Source organism: Mus caroli, chromosome 2 (assembly GCF_900094665.2).
Source record: "Mus caroli chromosome 2, CAROLI_EIJ_v1.1, whole genome shotgun sequence".
Classification (NCBI taxonomy): domain Eukaryota; kingdom Metazoa; phylum Chordata; class Mammalia; order Rodentia; family Muridae; genus Mus; species Mus caroli.
This window is the reverse complement of record NC_034571.1, coordinates 47438236-47458510: the sequence shown is the minus strand read 5'-3', so window position 1 is coordinate 47458510 and position 20275 is coordinate 47438236. Positions and strand designations below refer to the sequence as shown.

At 39.3% G+C, this 20275-nt stretch overlaps 1 protein-coding gene across 2 annotated transcripts in view; it reads left to right on the top strand.

The window, feature by feature from the left end:
* The window catches only part of Neb (nebulin), a 200705-nt gene extending 190664 nt beyond the window's left edge, over positions 1 to 10041 (top strand). For both annotated transcript variants that reach the window (XM_021181047.2, XM_021181053.2), the window contains exons 143-149: positions 52 to 144; positions 974 to 1081; positions 1395 to 1578; positions 1817 to 1909; positions 2865 to 3017; positions 3413 to 3519; positions 9644 to 10041. In XM_021181047.2, coding sequence (XP_021036706.1) covers positions 52 to 144; positions 974 to 1081; positions 1395 to 1578; positions 1817 to 1909; positions 2865 to 3017; positions 3413 to 3519; positions 9644 to 9817 — 912 coding nt within the window. In that variant the 3' untranslated portion in view covers positions 9818 to 10041. The remainder of the gene's footprint in view (positions 1 to 51; positions 145 to 973; positions 1082 to 1394; positions 1579 to 1816; positions 1910 to 2864; positions 3018 to 3412; positions 3520 to 9643) is intronic.
* The last annotated feature ends 10234 nt before the right edge of the window (positions 10042 to 20275 follow it).

The window sequence follows — 20275 nt, the reverse complement described above, 5'->3', positions numbered from 1 at the left end:
TTTTTTTTTTTCCTTTGCTCTCTGATGTCGGGATACTCTCGGCTCCCCTAGGTATTGTACAAAGAGAACATGAGAAAAGCAACACCAACGCCTGTCACTCCAGACATGGAGAGAGCCAAACGCAACCAAGAAAACATTAGCTCGGTATTTCCCAATTCAATAGAGCAGTGGAAGACCTTGGAATTAACATTTTAACATCATGAAAACACGCCTTTCTCATTCAACTGAAAACACACTAAAATTTAAAAATAATGGATAATGCAACATCTTGGGAGATTTTTTAACATCATAAAAATGTGCACTTCTTTTCCTGAAAATGTACACTAAAATTAACACAACTGTGCTTTTTCCATTCCAAACTGTACTAAAGATACAATAATCACCTATGGTTTTCTCCTCTCACATTTGACTCTAAGGTCGTTTCTCATAACCAGCTAAAACAAATTGACCCCCCTCTCCTAACATCTTCAACCTTCTGCTGTTATTTCTAAGGTACTTTACTAAATAGGTAATGCTCTGAAATTTCTGTCTTCACTTTGATATTCTTGTGTCTGGAAGACTCTGTTTTTTTTCCCCCCTTTGGCATATTGGTTCATGTAGTCTGGACATTACCTAAGACAAATGATCAGTATCAGATTTAATGTAAAAAGTGTCATTAAGTATTCTGATGCTGTATTGCAATTCCCAGTAAATTCAAGAGGACACTTTCTTTCTCTCTTTCAGACTTATACTGTGCTCCTTTGACTTTGGAAATGAAACATTTTCATTTCCAAAGTCAAAACAAGTCTTGTGTCTTCTGATGCAAGTCTTGCCAGTCCTTGTGCTGATCTGGTACACTAGGTCCAAATATCTGGCTACTGTCTTTTGACTTAAACTAACCTCGGCAGTTACTTCTATTTCAATCTGTTAGTCTTTGAGCTTAAGAATTAGAACAAGGCCATGCCATGTACTCATAGACGTCTCTCCTCCATAGGTTCTTTACTCCGATAGCTTCCGGAAACAAATACAAGGGAAAGCTGCCTATGTGCTAGATACTCCAGAGATGAGGCGGGTTAGGGAAACCCAACGGCACATCTCAACAGTAAGTCAAAAACTCTTGTTTAAATATGTATACATTTATATGTATGTGTACGATGTGTGTGCAGTGCCCACGGAGGCCAGAAGAAGGGTATCAAATCTCTTAGAACTAGAGTTACATACGTTTATGGACTATCTCATGTGAACTGGGAACTCAACACAGATCCTCTGTGAGAGCATGTGCTCTGAACCACCGAGCTGTTTTTCCAGCCACAGAATCCTTTATGATTGGCTGACCAGCCTGCTGGGATATATTCAAACAGAGATGGTCACACTACTATACTACTGTATTTTCAAGAAGTAAATTCCTATTTCAGGTGAAATATCATGAAGACTTTGAGAAACACAAAGGCTGCTTTACACCAGTGGTGACAGACCCTATCACTGAACGAGTAAAGAAAAACACACAGGACTTCAGTGACATTAACTACCGAGGTATTCAGAGAAAAGTGGTGGAAATGGAACAAAAGCGGAATGACCAGGATCAAGATACCATTACAGGTAAATGGAAACAAACTGACACCAAGTGGAAGGCAAAGGACCCAAATCTGAGAAAGCCCCATTGCCAGTTTGCAATCTGAGATCTGAGTACTATCTTCTGCCACCTTTGCTCTGAGAAGACCAGAACCTAAACTAAGTAGGAGAAGCCCAGCCCTCCTGATTGCTGACACTCTTGCTTGCATCTCTAGATACAGGCAAATGCTAGAACATTTGTTCTGAATACTCTCTTTCTTTTCAGGTCTGCGTGTCTGGCGTACTAACCCTGGTTCAGTGTTTGACTATGATCCGGCAGAAGACAACATTCAGTCCCGAAGTTTGCACATGATTAATGGTATACCCATCCACTACTGTCTAGTGGACTAGAATCAATGAGTGTTCTTTCCCTCCAGGGTTTTGCATCTTCTGAGCTTGCTTGGTGGCTGGTGAGCCAAACTAAACTAAGTATACTTGCTTTAGGAAAAGAATTTTGACAAACTGTTTCACTTCCTGTCTCCTTCAGATCCCATTATCATTTCTATATTCTTCTAACGAGAAAAGTTACCCTTTGTTAGAGAAAAAAATTACATGGGCAAAGGGAAGAGAATATACACGTTCATCAGGATCATTTTGAACTATTTGTGTTAGGGGATATTCATACTGTCTGCTCATGTAGAAAATAAACCAATGGGTCAGACCTTTTGTACCCCTTTAATCCCAGTAATCAGGAGGCAAACAGATCTCTTTGTGCTTATTCTACACATTGAGTTCCAGGCCAGCCAGGGCTACATGGTGCAACTTTATATAAAAAAAAAAAAAAAGTAAAGTATCATGCTGTGCTGTTCTTTTTAAAGTGAAGGAAGCTGTGCTGTTCTTTAAAGACTTATACTGTAGTCTGTGGATAGAGACCTGTTCTACCCTGACACTTATAATTTTAAGATTGTGCCCACAAGACCATGAAACATAGGAAAGGAACCTCCATCCATCTGGAAATGAGTGAGGCCTTTCTGGAGAAACCAAAAATGAAGTGTGAATATGACTGCTCTCTCTATTTGTTGAAGTGAGCCAGGAAAGGGTATGGTGGTGGGAAGGCCCATAGTTAAAGACAGATGACTTCAGTGTGATACCTCCTTGAGCCACTTAGGCCATCTTTCGCTATTTAAATTCTCATGCATAAAGAACAGCTACACACTAGAGGAATTATATGTCAGCCATAGCAAACTGCTTAGAACTATATGCTTGACAAAACAAACAAAAACACAAAGGGGCTTCCCTCCCATAAAATCTTATCTTTTCCACATGTCTACCAGTCCAAGCTCAACGCCGGAGCCGGGACCAGTCAAGATCTGCCAGTGCACTGAGTATCAGTGGGGGCGAGGAAAAATCTGAGCACTCCGAAGCTGCGGACCAGCGCCTTTCCACATACAGTGATGGAGGTGCCTTCTTCTCTGCAACCTCAACAGGTATAAGGAGACTTTTCTAAATGGGCGTGGTCGTGCACACCTGTAATCCCAGCATTTGGGAGGCTCCCACAGGAGGGCTGCAAATCTGAGGCAAGCCTGTGCTACACAGACTTTGTCTCAAACACAACCACAAAAACCACTAAGGGAATGGTACTAACAGTCAAGAGGTCAGTCAGCTCACTGATTGTTCTAAACAATATTTAAAATTTAAAAGTTACTACTTTGCTGAGAAAAAAAACCTAGAATTATGTATGGAATTGCATGTTTAATGACCTTCATAATTTTACTAGCTCATCTCTCCACAGGAGTCACTGAGAAAAGACATTGCTTGGCTGGTAAGCACAGATGTGCTATCTACCACATGCCTTTACAACCTGTTTCTTCCTTCTCTGCAGCATACAAACATGTGAAAACCACTCAGCTCCCACAGCAACGGTCATCTTCAGTTGCCACCCAGCAGACAACACTGTCCTCTATCCCATCACACCCATCTACTGCAGGGGTAAGTAAAGAGTAATGGGCACAAATCACAGATAAGTATGTATATACAGCCTGCTAGGTTCATAAAGCAGTGTGTGTGTGTGTTTAGGGCTGACTACTTGGTATTAGATAGCCAATTAAGGGGCTCACTCCAGACTAATTCTCTTCTCTCATCAGTTGCCTACATGTTGACTGCCAGTTGAACCAGCACCTTTTGTTGAAAATGCTGTCTTTTTTCCACTGGATGGTTTTAGTTTCTGGGTCAAAAATCAAGTGACTGTAGGTGTGTGGGGTTCATTTGTGGGTCTTCAATTCTATTCCACTGATCTACCAGCCTGTCACTGTACCAGTACCATGCAGTTTTTATCACTGTTGCTCTGTAGTACAGCTTGAGGTCACGATGGTGATTCCTAAATAGTTCTTTTATTGGTGAGAATAGTTTTTGCTAACCTAAGTTTTTTTTTTTTATTCAAAATGAATTTGAAAATTGCTCTAACTCTATGAAGAATTGAGTTGGAATTCTGATGGGGATTGCATTGAATCTGTAGATTGTTTTCAACAAGATAGCCATTTTTCCTCGATTAATCCTCCCAATCCACAAGCACGGGAGATCTTTCCACCTGCCGAGATCTTCGATCTCTTTCACTTGTTTGGCTAGAGCCACACCAAGATATTTTTATAGTGTTTGTGACTATCGTGGAGGGTGGTTTCCCTAATTTCTTTCTCAGCACATTTATTCTTTGATATAGGAAGGCTACTGATTTGTTTAATTTTATATCCAGCCACTTTGCTGAAGTTCTTTATCAGGTTTAGGAGTTCTCTGGTGGAATGTTTGGGGTCACTTAAGTATACTATCATATCATCTGCAAGTAGTGATATTTTGATTTCTTCCTTTCCAATTTGAATCCCTTTGACCTCCTTTTGTTGTCTACTCTAGAATTTCAAGTACTATATTGAATAGATAAGGAGAGTGGGAAGCCTTGTCTAGTCCCTGATTTTCAGTCTCAGTTTTAAAGTTATACTGTTGGTTTGGCTTTTGGGTTCTTTATGTATTTTGGATACCAATCATCTATCATATATACAGCTGGCTAAGATCCTCTCCCACTGTGGGCTTCTACACTTGGACATTTCATTTGCTGCACAGAAACTTTTAATGCAGTACCACTTGTAAATTGTTGGCCTTTATTCCTAGGGAAATGGATCTTACTCAGGATGTCTACATCTTGAGGAGTACTGCCTACTTTTCTTTTAGCAGTTTCAATATTTCAGGTTTCATATTAAGATCTTTGACTCCCCCCCCCCCCAAAAAAAAGATCTTTGACCCATTTGTTGTTTGCTTTTGTGCAAGGTCTATTTTCACTCTTCACATGTGGACAGTTTTGCCAGGACCAATGATTGAAAACGCTGTTTTCTTCAATGTGTGGTTTTTGGTCAAATATCAGATGGCTGAAGTTATATGGATTCAAAGGTTTGATGTTTTGTTTCACTGAGCTGCATGTCTATTCTTGATCCAGAACAATACCATTTTTTACCACTATAGCTCTGCAATATATCTTGAAATCTAATGACAATTTTTCCTACCTGTTCTTTTCACTCAGAGTTGCTTTGACTACCCAGGGTCTTTTGTGGTTCCATATGAAATTTTAGGATTTAATTTTTTTTTTTAACTTCTAGCTATTGTGAGTGTGACTGTATTGAAGTTGTAAACAGCATATGGTAGGATGATCGTTTTCGCAGTATTAATCCTACCAATCCGTGAGCATGGGAAGTCTTTCCATTTTGTAGTATCTGTCTCAATCTCTTTCAATGACTTCAGTTTGCATGGTAGATGTTTTCCACTTCCTTTGTTAAGTTTAATCCAAGATTGTGAATAGGAATGCTTTTATGATCTCTTTCTCACATGTTTAAGTATTGTTGCCTACCAAGTTTTCTGAGTTGATTGTGTCCTGGTTCTTTACTAAAAGTGTTGATTTCTTGTTGTCTAGTGGAAGTTTTGGGATTTATGTGTAATAGCTGCAAATAAATATGGTTTGAGTCCTTTTCCAACTAGCATTCCTAGTTTCCATAACTTTCTTTTGATCGTACAGCTATAGCTTGTGCTTCAAGGCAACAGTTATGCCAAACACAGCCTTTGTCATACATACTAAGACTTTTATAATGAAGACATTGGATTTTATCAGAAAATTTCTATATCCATTGAGATATGCATATAATTTTGTCTGAAAGTCTATGCATGACACCTACTGACTTACATATCCCTGCATCTCTGGGATAAAGTTAACTTGTTCCTGGTCACCTTTTTGATGTGTACTTCTATATATCGTATTTAAATTTTCTGCCTCCATACTCTGTTGACCCGTGTTGTTCCGTCTTTACCTAGTTTTGGTATTAACAGTGATACTGGCTACATAGAGGAAATTTGGAAGTGCCCCTCTGTTTCTAACATCTATTTTAAGAAAGATTGTCTATAGATATCTGAAAAATTGGTAGAATTCTTTGCTATTAATCTATCTGGGCCTTAGTTGGAAGGCTTGTTATGATGGTTCTAATCTCACTTCTTATGGGTCTATACAAGGTTGTGTTCTCATCTAGCTTTAGTGTTTTTAGATCTTCTAGCTTTAATGGACAATAGGTTTAAAAAAAAATTCCCTCATAAACCCGAATTTCTTTGTTGTCTGTTGTTTTTCTCGAATACTGTTCATTTGACTCACCTTTCTCTTGACAAGTTGGGCCAAAAGTCTCAAGAATCATTTCTTAGATTCATTGTTTTCTTTGCTTCTCTCCCATTAATTACTGCTTTGATTTTTATTGTTTTATCCTGTCTACTGCATTTGGCTTCTTGTTGCTTGAGTTGCACCATTAAATCATTTACTTACTTGTGCTCTGGCTTTACTTAAAAAAAATATTTTCCATGCACTATTCCTTGATGATCATCAGATCCTTTCCCCTTCCTTAACTACTTCCCAGGGCTTCCCCAACCTTCCAGCCCACACAGCTTTGTTTTTAGGATTGCTTCTAATGTGCCCCAAAAGTTTTGTCATTTCAAGATTATTCTTATTTCTTTGACCCCACCATTCACTAATTAATCACCATTGACTTTGTATAAGTACTAGATAATTGTTTACTATTGATTTTAAGATTATATTGTGGTCAGAACAAATGATTTTGTTTCAATTGTTTTGAATTTGGTTAACATTTGGTTTGTGTCTCAAGATGTGGTCTATGGGTTGCTGAGTAGAATGTATATTCTTTAGTATTAATTGAAATATTCCACTGATATCAGGCCTATCTGATGTGTCATTCAACTCCAATAGTCTGTCACTTGGAGAAAGTAGGTTATATCATCTATTATTACTGAGTTGAAAGTTAATCTGTCTTTAACTCTGGAACTATACTTAATTAAACTGGTTGTGCTAGAGTTTGGTGTGTATGTTTAGAAATACAATCTCTTCTGGGTTAACTGTTCCATTGGATATTAGGATAGTTATACCTGCTTGCATCCTAGTCTCATGTGCTTGAAATACTCTTTTCTATCCTTTCACCTTAAGGTGGCACCTATTAGTTGAGTTTCTTGTAGACGGTAGAAATATGTCTTTGTCTCTTCATCCTTCCAGTTAACCCCCATCTCTTGATTAGAGAATTGAGGAAATTAACAATTTCTTGGCGTGGATTACTTGCTGTCTTAGCTCTATTTCATAGTTCAGTTAACATAGCCTCATTTTTTTTTATTCCTGTAGTCTCTCAGTTATGCTTATTAAACTTCAGTCCAAAATAATGCTTCTGGTATTTTCTGAAAAGATGGTTTGATGAATCAGTAGGTTATTGGGCAGTCTCAGACTGTTGTAAACATCCAGAAAGAAGGTGCCAATTGTAGTTTTTGTACAAGGTTATCAGTTGTCCATAAACATTGGTAGTAGGACACCTAAAGAAAGCTTTGCCAGAAAGGAAACTGTCAATAAGACAAAAAGGCCAACCAACAGATTGGGAAAAGATCTTTACCAATCCTAAATCTGATAGGAGACTAATATCCAATATATATAAAGAACTCAAGAAATTGGATTCCAGAAAACCAAATAACCCTATTTAGAAATGGGGTACAGAGCTAAACAAAGAATTCTCAACTGAAGAATACAGAATGGCTGAGAAGCACCTGAAAAAAAAAAAATGTTCAACACCNTTAATCATCACGGAAATGCAAATCAAAACAACACTGAGATTCCACCTCACACCAGTCAGAATGGCTAAGGTCAAAAATTCAGGTTGACAGCAGATGCTGGCGAGGATGTGGAGAAAGAGGGACACTCCTTCACTGCTGGTGGGATTGTAAGCAGGTACTCTGGAAATCAGTTTGGCAGTTACTCAGAAAATTGAACATAGTTCTACCAGAAGATCCAGCAATACCACTACTGGGCATATACCCAGAAGATGTTCCAACTTGTTTGTTTTTGTTTTTTCGAGACAGGGTTTCTCTGTCCTGAAACTCACTCTGTAGACCAGACTGGCCTTGAACTCAGAAATTCGCCTGCCTCTGCCTCCCAAGTGCTGGGATTAAAGGCATGTGCCACCACTGCCCAGCTCCAACTTGTAATAAGGACACATGCTCCACTATGTTCATAGCAGCCTTGTTTATTATAGTCAGAACCTGGAAAGAACCCAGATGTCCCTCAACAGAGGAATGGATACAGAAAATATGATACATTTACACAATGGAGTACTACTCAGCTATTAAAAACAATGAATTTATGAAATTCTTAGGCAAATGGATGGATCTGGAGGATATCATCCTGAGTGAGGTAACCCAATCACAAAAGAAGTCATTAGATATGCACTCACTGATAAGTGGATATTAGCCCAGAAACCTAGAATACCCAAGAAGTGGATGCTCAGTCATCTAATAGATGGAACAAGGGGTCCCCAATGAAGGAGCTAGAGTACCCAAGGAGCTGAAGGGGTCTGCAGCCCTATAGGAGGAACAACAATATGAATTAATCAGCACCCCCTGAGCTGTGTCTCTAGCTGCATATGTAGCAGAAGATGGCCTAGTTGGCCATCAATGGGAGGAGAGGCCCTTGGTCTTGCGAAGATTCTATGCCCCAGTATAAGGGAATGTCAGGGCCAGGAAGTGGGAGTGAGTGGGTATAGGGGATTTTCAGAGAGGAAACTAGGAAAGGGCTAGCATTTGAAACGTAAATGAGGACTGGCGAGATGGCTCAGTGGTTAAGTGCCGACTGCTCTTCCAAAGGTCCTAAGTTCAAATCCCAGCAACCACATGGTGGCTCACAACCATTGTTAACGAAATCTGGTGCCCTCTTCTGGAGTATATGAGGACAGCTACAGTGTACTTACATATAATAATAAATAAATACATACATACACACACAAATACATAAATAAAAATTTAAAAAAAGAAATGTAAATGAATAAGACATTTAATAAAAAAAACATTTAAGATTTTAAAAATCTTTGAGAGAGCGAGCTCTTGAGCTTTGCCAGTCTCAGCCAGGTGTAAAGCATTGTATACAGGCTTTGCCCTGGAGTCCTTGGTATGAACAAGTCATGTCAATAATACACATTCACTCAGTACTTGACTCAAGTAGGGCTTCCTCTGCTCCCTACGAATAGGCTCTTTCCCTTTGCTTATTACATTTTAAAGATTTTTATTTTATGTGTATGAGTGTTTTTTTCCTGTACTTATGTGTACAACATAAATATAGGTCATAAAAGGACACTGTACTGGAGTAGTCACAGTGACTGTTGTAAGCCACTAGGAACTGAACCCAGATCCTCTGAAAGAACAGGAAGTGCTCTTAATGAACTGAGCTCTCTCCAGCAGAAAGAATAATTAGATAGCTTGAGAGCTTGGCTAAGAGTGAAATATCTTTTCCAGCTGACTGTTCACTTAGATAGCTCCTTTGGAGAAGTCTTTTATTCAAACCCTTAGCATCTTAAATAGTTTTGGTGTTGGAGGCCTTCATATATTCCAAGTATAAACTTACCAGCAAATGACGTGCAAATATTTTACATGTGCTTTTGTTGTTTTGTTTTAGTGGTAGCTGCACACTGTACTTTGTAACTTGAATTTATGGAAAAGGTCATACACTCTTACCAATATATGGCATTTTCCTTGTTTTCATCCCCATGAACAGAAAATCTTCCGTGCTATATATGACTATATGGCTGCAGATGCGGATGAAGTGTCCTTTAAGGATGGAGATGCTATAGTGAATGCTCAGGCGATTGATGAAGGCTGGATGTATGGCACTGTGCAGAGGACTGGCAGGACCGGTATGCTCCCTGCCAACTATGTGGAAGCTATTTAAGCCCTTCAAGACCTCCATCAGTCTGCAGTATCTGCAACTCTGCAGGCGACATTTCAGTGGAGACTTCAGTATACCCATGGCTTTCAAGCTCTCTCAGGTTTTCACCTGTAGCAATATCATTTCATGTGTTACAATCTCTTCTATAGAAACCATGGTTATTCTCCATGAAACCCAACATCAATTCATCTGCTCTGTTCTTAAACTAGATTTACAGCTTCATTTTTTTTTTCTGGGATTTACACATGGAACTGGAGACAGTAAACATGTAAAAACTTACTTTCCAAATAAGCTTTTACATTATGAATTCTTCAGTTTTAAAGTAAATTCAAATTCACAATAGAATTGTTAAATGCTTCTGTAGTGTTATGTAACCAAACCAGTCCTTCCCAATTATAAAAACATTTTCACATTATTCTGAACATCCAAACTTTGTAAAAGAAAACAAAAGAGAACCACTTTCTCTTGTTTACTATGTGCTAATGCTTGTGTTTCGTTTCTGTAAGGATGAACAGTCAATATAAAGTGTTGAGAAAGTAGAAACTAATAAAATCTGAAATAAACTGTTCATGGGCAACACTTTAATAGTCTGAGTTTAAAAGTTACCTAAATTTGAAGTTAGACCTGTGAATTGGTGCTCTTTGTGCGATTCCCAGCATCTACATACATGGCAGTTCACAACCATTTGTAACTTGAGTCCCAAAGATCACACACGTATCGTACACATGAATACACAGGCAAAACACCTATATGCATAAACAATAAAATGAAACCCACCCCTCCCATTAAGTTACCTAAGTTTGTTTTTTTGTTTTTTGAGACAGGGTTTCTCTGTGTAGCCCTGGCTGTCCTTGAACTCAGAAATCCGCCTGCCTCTGCCTCCCAAGTGCTGGGATTAAAGGTATGTGCCACCACTGCCCGGCCTAAGGTTTTTGGTTTTTTTTTTTTTTAATGTACTGATAAAAATGAAGATCAGACATTCTCAAAATGATCCATTTTACATATATTTTGGATTTTGTTTAATTCTTTCAGCTAACCTGTGTCTCTTGACTGGAGAACTGAAGCAATTCCAACTTTTGAGGTTGGCATTAATCCATCTTAGTTCAGCAAACTTTCCTTAAGAGCTTTGGAGAGACCTGTGGGAAGCAATCTTGAGGGATTCCTGGCACCTGAATGCAATGGGCAACAATGTGGGCAAAACCTTGTGTGAAGGAACAGGAGGTTTCTACTCTTTCAAGACAACCAGCAATGAATGCCTGACCATTTCTTTAAAAACTATCCTTCTCAAAGATCTAAAGACTGTCTCCAGAACATGATAACTACAGCAATACTGCTAATCTGGAGCAGGTCTTTTAGTTGTTATTTGGGGCAATGCTGGATATCAAACCGAGGGTCTTGGGCATGCTAGGCAGTGTCCCCTTTTTCTTAAGTTTCTTAATACATGATTCTTTGAGACTTAAGGGGTTGAGTACTGTAGCAAAAATCACCTATTTGTAAATAGGGAGAAACATCTCTATGTCAGGCACTGAACTACATAATGAAACTCATTTGAGAACGTTGGTGTCCTCAGAGTCCCAAGGCATACTATACGTATGTTGATTTTTTTTCAATTTTACAACAAAAGCACTAAAGTAACTTAATACTTCTAAATTCAACAGTTTTGTGAAAATTTCAGTCCAATTAGTCCAGTAAGGGAACACAATGATTCCGATCACAGTGACTATAAAGCCAAAATGAACACAAACAAGACACAAAAGAATAGAGACTAGATTACCTGCAGCAAGCAAGGCCTTGCATGGGACTCTTTCCTATGTTCTCCTCTGACAAAAGGTTAAGGAGTTCACTAGGGAGACTATCTTCGTTTGCTTTCTATTGTTGTAATAAAATATTCTGACCAAAAACTACGTGGAGAGGGAGAGAAGGTTATTTATCTTACATTTCCATGTCACTGAGAGAATCCAGGGCAGGGAGAGGCCACAGAAGAATGCTACTGAGTGGGTTGCTCCTCATGGCTTATTCCCTGTCAGGAGGCACAATACCCATTCTGAGGTAGATCCTCCCACCTCAGTCAGAAATTAAGAAAATGTCCCACAAACTGTTCTACAGGCAATCTTCCCAGGTGACTCTTAACTTATGGAATCAAGAACTCAAAAGAACAAAAAAACACCCTAACCAGCACAAAGGCCTATGTTTATTCTTAAATGCACTTAGGCGAGGGTAAATACCTGTGCATACCCAGTTTGCACAACATTTTACCCCTTCAGCTGTTCTGCTTATTCACTAACAAGTCCCATTACCTTTTGGCAAAGCAGAACCATCATAAGAGCATATGACAAAAGAGGCTATTTTGTCAGATAGCTGGAAATAGAAAAGACCAAGGAAACACAGTCCTTTATGGACATGGTTCGCAACGACCTAAGCCTTCAGCCCCATCACCCACGAAAAGCACCAGAGACCAAACCTTAGTAAACCTTAGAAAACATTCTAGATCCAAACCCCCAAAATGTCTGAATCTTCCAATGATTCTCTCACCTCAGTCTCCAAGCTTCATCTCCACTCGGTTAAATGAGACATCAATCGCATTGTGCAGTGTTCCTCTAGGTCGACCATGATAACAATATAGAGATTACCATGGGCTAGGAAGCCCTAGCAATCAACTGAAAACACAGCAACAGTTGGATCTATGGGCACAGAAGCAGAATTACTAACATTCTGGAATAGGAAAAAGGGAAAGGTCATAGGACCTCCCTGGGATTGCCAGAGTTGCAAGAGATTTGGGACAAAAGTATACAGAAGAGGAAGCAGGCCATAAAGTAGTTTCCATGAGGTTGTCATATGTGCTGGATGGTACTGAACAGTGATGCCGCTCCTCTGAGCTCCCCTAGATTCCTGTCACCTCTCACCAGTGCTCTAGTAAACTCACCGACTCACTTACACTTAGGTACACTTGTACTCGCTCTCCCGCTCCTACTTGGGCCAAACAGATATTGGGAAAATTAATGCAATAAGCAGCTATCTAGCAATACCTAAAACAGCATCTGCACATTCCGTACAATGAGCTGAGAGAGTTTTTATTTTGACTCGTCATATTTATTAGTTGCTAATATAAAGAAAGCTCTTAATTCTAGATTTTTCTTAAAGCCTCAACAATGAAGTAGAGGATCGTCCTGTATCAGATATCCTCAAAAATGTTTAATCTTGGGCTGGAGAGATGGCTCAGCAGTTAAGAACAGTGACTATTCTTCTAGAGGTCCTTAGTTCAAATCTCAGCAACCACATGGTAGCTCACATCCATCTGTAATGGGACCCAATGCCCTCTTCCGGTGTGTCTGAAGACAGCTACAGTGTACTTCCATATAATAAATAAATAGGGCCGGGCGTGGTGGCGCACGCCTTTAATCCCAGCACTTGGGAGGCAGAGGCAGGCGGATTTCTGAGTTCGAGGCCAGCCTGGGCTACAGAGTGAGTTCCAGGACAGCCACGACTACACAGAGAAACCCTGTCTCGAAAAACCAAAAATAAATAAATAAATAAATAAATAAATCTTAAAAAAAAAAAAGTTTAATCTTGCTTTCCAGCCAACCAGTTGGCCCCTCCCATAACTTCACATAAATCTAGCTAGTGAGATTTCACTGTAAACCCCACAATGTTTCCTAACATTAACCACATCCTAGAGGCTGGAAATCACGAATGTCCCAACTTTCACCCATGCCCCCACCTTCTGGCCTCCCCTCCACATCTGCTTGTTCTATTTTTACCAGTCTACTGGGAGCAAGCAACCTGAGAATCTCCACTACAAGCATGACTATCAAGCTGCAGAGGGCCTCAAGACCAGTTATTTATTTTACCTTCTAATTGTAACAAAGAGGGAAAAATTAACACCCATGCCTAAGCATGTTTTGGATTATATGACCCACCCTGCCCCATTCTTGTTTAGATGAGATTAGCCAAATAAATAAGTCTGCTGTCCTTTCAAGCGAAGTAAATGTGGGCAAAAAGGCACACAGGAGGAGATGCTAAATACAAAGATTGGAGTGATGCTTCTGTAAGCCTCCCCCCCCCCCCCAAGCTCTGCTCTTCTCCCATGTGACCAGGAAACCTGGAAAGAGGTCCAGAACTTTGTCTTCAACCCAAGCTGACATCTTTGAAACAGACTCCAAGTAGAGTTGCTGGGTTCTATTACAGTTTGCTTTCTACTGTGATCATTGGCATGCCTCAGCAACTTGAGGTCAAGGCAAGAACCCAAGGCAGGAAGAAGCAAGAATTAAATCAAAGGCTATGGTGGAATGAGCCTTATTTGGTTTGACTCCCATGGCTTGTTTGGCCTATTATACAGCCCAGGAGCATCTGGACTGGTCCCTCCCATACCAATCAATCAAGAAAGTAACTTGGGCTGGAGAGACATCTCAGTGGTTTAGAGCAGTGACTGCTCTTCCAGAAGTCCCGAGTTAAACTCCCAGCAACCACATGGTGGTTCACAACCATTCATAATGGGATCTGATGCTCTCTTCTGTCTGAAGAGATTGACAGTGTACTCACATACATACAATAAATCTTTGGGGGTGGGGGGGAGAAACCAAGTATTTCTTTTAAAAAGAAAATAACTCAAATTTGTCTTATAGGCCAATCTTACAGAGGCATTTTTAGTTGAGGTTCGCTCTTTCCAAATAGCTCATTTGTAACAAGTAAAACTAACCAGCGCAACTGACCCCTTGTCAATCTGACATAAAAAATCATCTGTTTAACCATAACACTTCCCTGTACCCAAATCTCATATCAACATCCAAATCAATAATTTAAAAGGAAAAAAAAAAGTATAACTTTACAGTCAACACTTCAATAAAAGTCTGAGCTGTCTTTAAAGGCAACTAAAGTGCCTGGGAGAAGAGAGTTAATTTGTTATTAAAAGAGGGAAGAATCAGGTCATAGTTCCAATCAAAGCAAAACCAAAATCTCAGTGCAATTCAAAGTTCTTGTCTATTTTCTAGGACTCACCATCTTCTGGCTCCAAAGGGCTTATGTAGGAAGATCCTCTTCAGCTCTGCCACTAGCAGTACAAGAAGCTCGTTTTGTAATCTCAGGCTGGCTCCACACCTGCCACAGTCCTGGACTCTCCCAATATAGAAATGTCTCTCTCAGTAGCTTCAATATTGTGGCTTCCATGCAGCCAAAACTAGTACTATGTGGGAGACTTAACTGACAGCTTGAAATGACTCCTTGGTGCCTTCAGGACAACTTCTGGTTGCTGAACACAAGGAATACTTACCAGATTTCACCTCAATGGTGCTGGCCTTTTCTTTAGAGTTCTCAACCCTGCTAACCAACATCAATTCTCGGTAAAACCAAAGTTTCACTTCAGTGGTCCTGGTCTCCGGAGCTCTAAAGCATTACAGATTCTTCCATCTTAGATGATCAGAAGCCAGATTCTTAATATAAAACATCACTCAAATGAAGAATATTATTTGAAGGACTCAAACTTCCTTCTGAACCTCTGTGACCATTCCCTATCTTCCAAGTACCCACAGAATGCTCAATACTCAAAGGCTTTCCCATTCGATACTTCCAAACATATCCAGGTCTGTCACAGCAATATCCCAAGCTTCTGTTACCAATTTCTATACTAGTCAGATTCTTTTACTTAATACAGGGTTTTCTCTCTGCAGCTCTAGTTGTCCTCAAGTTTAAGAGATCCTTCTGCCTCTGCCTCCCGAGTGCTGGGATTAAAGGTGTATGCCATACCACCTGGCTTTTTTTGAGGGGTGGGATAGACATTTATTTTAACAGTCAAATTACATGCAGTGATAATTTGAATACAAGGTTTCCCATAAAGCTTGTGGGCATTTGAATACTCTGTCGGTAGTTTGGTAGGAATTAGGAAGTTTTTTATTGACGGTATGGCACTAGGGGAGGGAAGGCTTATGGTTTCTCAAAGAGCTTCCCTCAGTCCCATGATGTTTATATAGGTCTGGATGTGAGTTCTCAGCTGCTGCTCCAGTACCATGCCTTCTTGCAACAAGTTCCCTCCCCACCTACCATGATTAACACCAATCCCTATAAAACTGTAAGCTTCAATTAAGCCTTTTTATGTTGCCTTGGTTACAGTATTTTATCACACCAATGGCAATATAATACATACTGATCGCAGTCCATCACTGAGGAAAGCCAGGGCAGGAACTCAAGCAAAGCAGAACTTGGAGACAGGAATGGAGCAGGGACCATGGAGAAACTCTACTTTGATTTGTCTTTCATACAATCTGGGACTACCTGTCCAAGGGTGGCACCATCCACAGTAGGCTGGTCTCTCCCACCTCAATCATTAACCAAGAAAATGCCCCCAGAGACTTGACTACAGACAATAAAGGTTACCACTTTCCAAATGACCATAGTTTCAAATGACCCTAGTTTGTGCCCACAAAAAATAGCACATAAATAAATGCTGTTATTTAATAACTATGAATTTAGAAACCTACAAAACCTACAAAACAAAATACAAACACCAGAAACTGTCCAGAGCCACCCAGGTAAATTCGGGGTGGGGGTTACTCTTTGTTGGCATCCATGATGCTTGTAAATACTGGTACTCAGTCATGTCATCCTTAGTCCCCTCAAGTCTCAATAATACAAAACAGACTTCAAAATCAAGGAACAAAAATAAACACCAGAAATAAGTTTTATACTTTTATTTTAAATAAAAGTACATTTAAAAATAATCACTCTCAAATGGCAAATGATTACAGCCAACTCCCAATTACTCATGAGAAACTTTACTCTGCAGCAAAGGTTCTCAACAGTCACGTGCCCGACATACTGCGAGGAGGCTGCTTGTTTCCAAGCCTGTTACTAATGCAACCCCTTAGAATGGTGCCCGTACTTCTCAGGCACTGGTGTTATTAATATAACTAACAGATATTTCTGTTAAATTGTAAGGTAAAATTAGAGAATCTCATCAAGTATACTTTCAGTATAAACTAAACTTTCACCAAGGGCAGCAAAATATTAACAAATGACTGGTTCATATTTTGTTAAGGCTATTAGCAGAACAGTGTTTAAAATGAACTGAAAGCAACTAACTCACCAAAAATAAGTAGTTGTTTCATACTATATGTGTACTAGAACACGAGTAAAGCAATCACAACCAACCATGACTATCTTATAAAGGCAAACTTTTATGGCTAATAGGAAAGGCTTTCAGACGAGTCTAGCAGTAACTAAATCGACCACATACCAAACATGAATAAAATTATCCTGTTAAAAGGATAACTGACAAACTCTTAAATTAAGAGACAAATAAATACTTGAGGACAGTAGGCTAATTTCTGATTACTTAACTGTCACCAAATTAGGAAAGCAGCCAAACACAGCCTGACTGCCACAATACAACTAATTCTGGATACCAAGAATATAGAACTATTTCTTCATTTGCTTCAAAATATTTATAAAAAAATTCTTCCCAACGGCTTAAAATGAGAGACAGTGGGGCTGGAGTGACTATGAGCACTGGCTGCTCTTCTAGAGGACCCAGGTTCAATTCCTACCACCACAACCTTCTGGAACTCTTAATCTTAAGTTCCAGAAGATATGCCCTTTTCTGACATCTGTGGGCACATCATGCACATGGTGCACACAGGCAAAACACAAACACACAAACACAAAACGCAGAGGTAAGACATCGTTCGTATTGTGCTGTAGTGACTAAGTTCTCCTACTATACTTTGGTTTCTATACTCAATTCCAGTTTTTTAGAAAAGTCTTATTCTATAAAAACTAAAATGCTTTAGACATTTTTTATTAAACTATGTACAAAATAGTTTTCCCAGCCTTGAACTCTTGCTCTCTACCCCACAGGGCTAGAATTAGACAAGTTGCTTACCACATCCCTGACTATATATTTTAAAATAATCATATTAATTGGGAAAAGGTAGTGTTATACATGACAGAGAAGCATTCCAAGCCAAACACTATTTTTCTAACTACAGGATTGCTTGTTCTTCCACCAAAAGGTTTTATCATCAATTTTTGGCTAAGGGAGTGTCATATGGTAGTACACATTGTTAATGCCTACATAGGGAAATTGGAGGCAAACAGATCTCTGCAAGAGGTCAGCCAGCCTAATTTGTCCTAAGTTTGATGTCAGCTGGGGCTAAAGTAAGACTGCCTCAAAATCAAATTCAGCCCACCTGATTCCCCCTCATTCTATCACTTCCCTGTGCACTAATAAGCATATGTGTTTAATGTTAAAAAGTTAGTTCTCTACCCAATTACAAATTAACAAAGACAACATCCACTCTGCTATAACTGAAGCATAAAAGCTACATGGCAGAGGTTGTTCTTTTTAACATCTTAGGTCAGGTCATTTCTTTTAATTGAAGAAAGGTTTTTATCTATAGGAAGAAATGTGAAAAAATTATAACATTTATCATCTATTCTAAGAACTCAGTGAAGTTCCATAGCTAGTAAGAGCACTGTTAAAAGGAATTACAGATCTTAAACTTAAAGGACATGGACTTTAATATAAAGCCAGGGACAACAAAAACATAACCATAACTAAGTTATCAGACACCACAAAATTAAGATATCTATGAAATGCTGAAAAAACATTTGGGAGGCTGAAACAAGAGGGTTTGAGACTGAGTTGCAAGCCAGCCTGAGCTAGAGTTTTGGTAATAAAAACAGGCTTCTGCCCAGTCAAATGTCACCACAACAATGCCCACAATTGTTCTACAGCCTGTGGACCTGACAAACTACTTATGAAACCAAGTACAAATATTCAAATGAAATCTGACTCTTAATCAGTCAAGTCTGGAAGCATGTTAAATATTTCCCTGACTTCAAAACCAATACTTTATCATTTTCATATGTGTAGGCCAAACAAAACTCTTCAGCTATTATTTGCAGAACAGAACATTAACTTAAATGTGTTTCTAAGACCTATTTTCTCCAAGATTAATTGGGTTTTAAAACAGGTTCTTTTCTGTAGACCAGGTTGACCTCAGCACAAAGATGTCATATGCCTCAGCCTTCAATTAAGATTTTAAATTATTGACATTCTAGTGACCCTTAAGTATGGGAGTTTCTGGCTACCTTTAAGTTGTACTAAGAGTCCATGGTTTCAACAACCATGCTTGTAATCTTTAGATTTAAATTCTATTTACAAACTGTATTGGCCCTATTAATTAGATCCATCACCACTATTTGAAATGCAACATAAGACCCTGCAGTACTCAGCAGTAGTTTAACTTGCTGAAACAGAATGGCATCTTTAGTAATAAACTCAGTTTGAACATGAAAATCAACTATATTCGCAGACATGAAAAACTATACACTTTGCAGAGTCTTTTAAAAAAGGATTAAGATGCCAGGCGTGGTGGTGCGCGCCTTTAATCCCAGCACTCGGGAGGCAGAGGCAGGTGGATTTCTAAAGTTCGAGGACAGCCAGGGCTACACAGAGAAACCCTGTCTCGAAAAACCAAAAAAAAAAAAAAAGGATTAAGATGGCTCAGCAATTAACAGCACTTGCTGTTCTTTCAGAAAACCCGAGTTTGGATTAGGTGGCTTCTTGTGACTGTCACAGGCACCAGGCATGTACATGGTACATATCCATACATGCAGACAAAATAATCATGCACAGAAAATATCTTAAAAATTTAAATTACATATTTGTGTGTGCATATACATGCGCACCAAATACATACAGAGGTCAAAGGACCACTATTGGTCCACCATGTGTATGTATCAAGAATGGCACTCAAAGGCACAACCAGGACGGGCGGAAAGCACCACATCCACGGGGCCAGCCAGCCAGCCCTAGATTTATTGTTTAAATAACAATAAATAGTTGGCATCACAACTGAAAGCCAATATTTCTTATGTTTTTAAAAAATTAACCAGCCGGAGTGGTGGTGCACGCCTTTAATCCCAGCACTCAGGAGGCAGAGGCAGGCGGATTTCTGAGTTCCAGGACAGCCTGGTCTGGCTGTACAGAGAAACCCTGTCTAGAAAAACAACAAACAAAAACAAAAACAAAAAACAAAAAACAAAATTAACCATTAGAGGCCCAGCGTGGTGGCACACGCCTTTAATCCTAGCATTTGGGAGGCAGGCTATTTCTGACTTCGAGGCCAGAATGGTCTACAAAGTGAGTTCCAGAAGAGCCAGAGCTACACAGAGAAACCCTGTCTCAAAAAAACAAAACAAAAAACAAACAAACAAACAAACAAAACCAACAACAAAAATTAACCATTAGAAAAGAACTGAAGGGGTTCCATGTAATAGTAAAACAATTCTTTGGTGTCAACTTAGAAATATTAATGTTTTTTGTTATTTTAGGAATTAACAGACAGAAAAAAAAAAAAAGCAAAGCCAGGAATACTGAAAAGAAGGCGCGACTCAACCTTAAGAATAGGGAAGATTCAATAAGCTGACCTATGGTAAAACACCATCTCACTGAGCTATGACTTCACT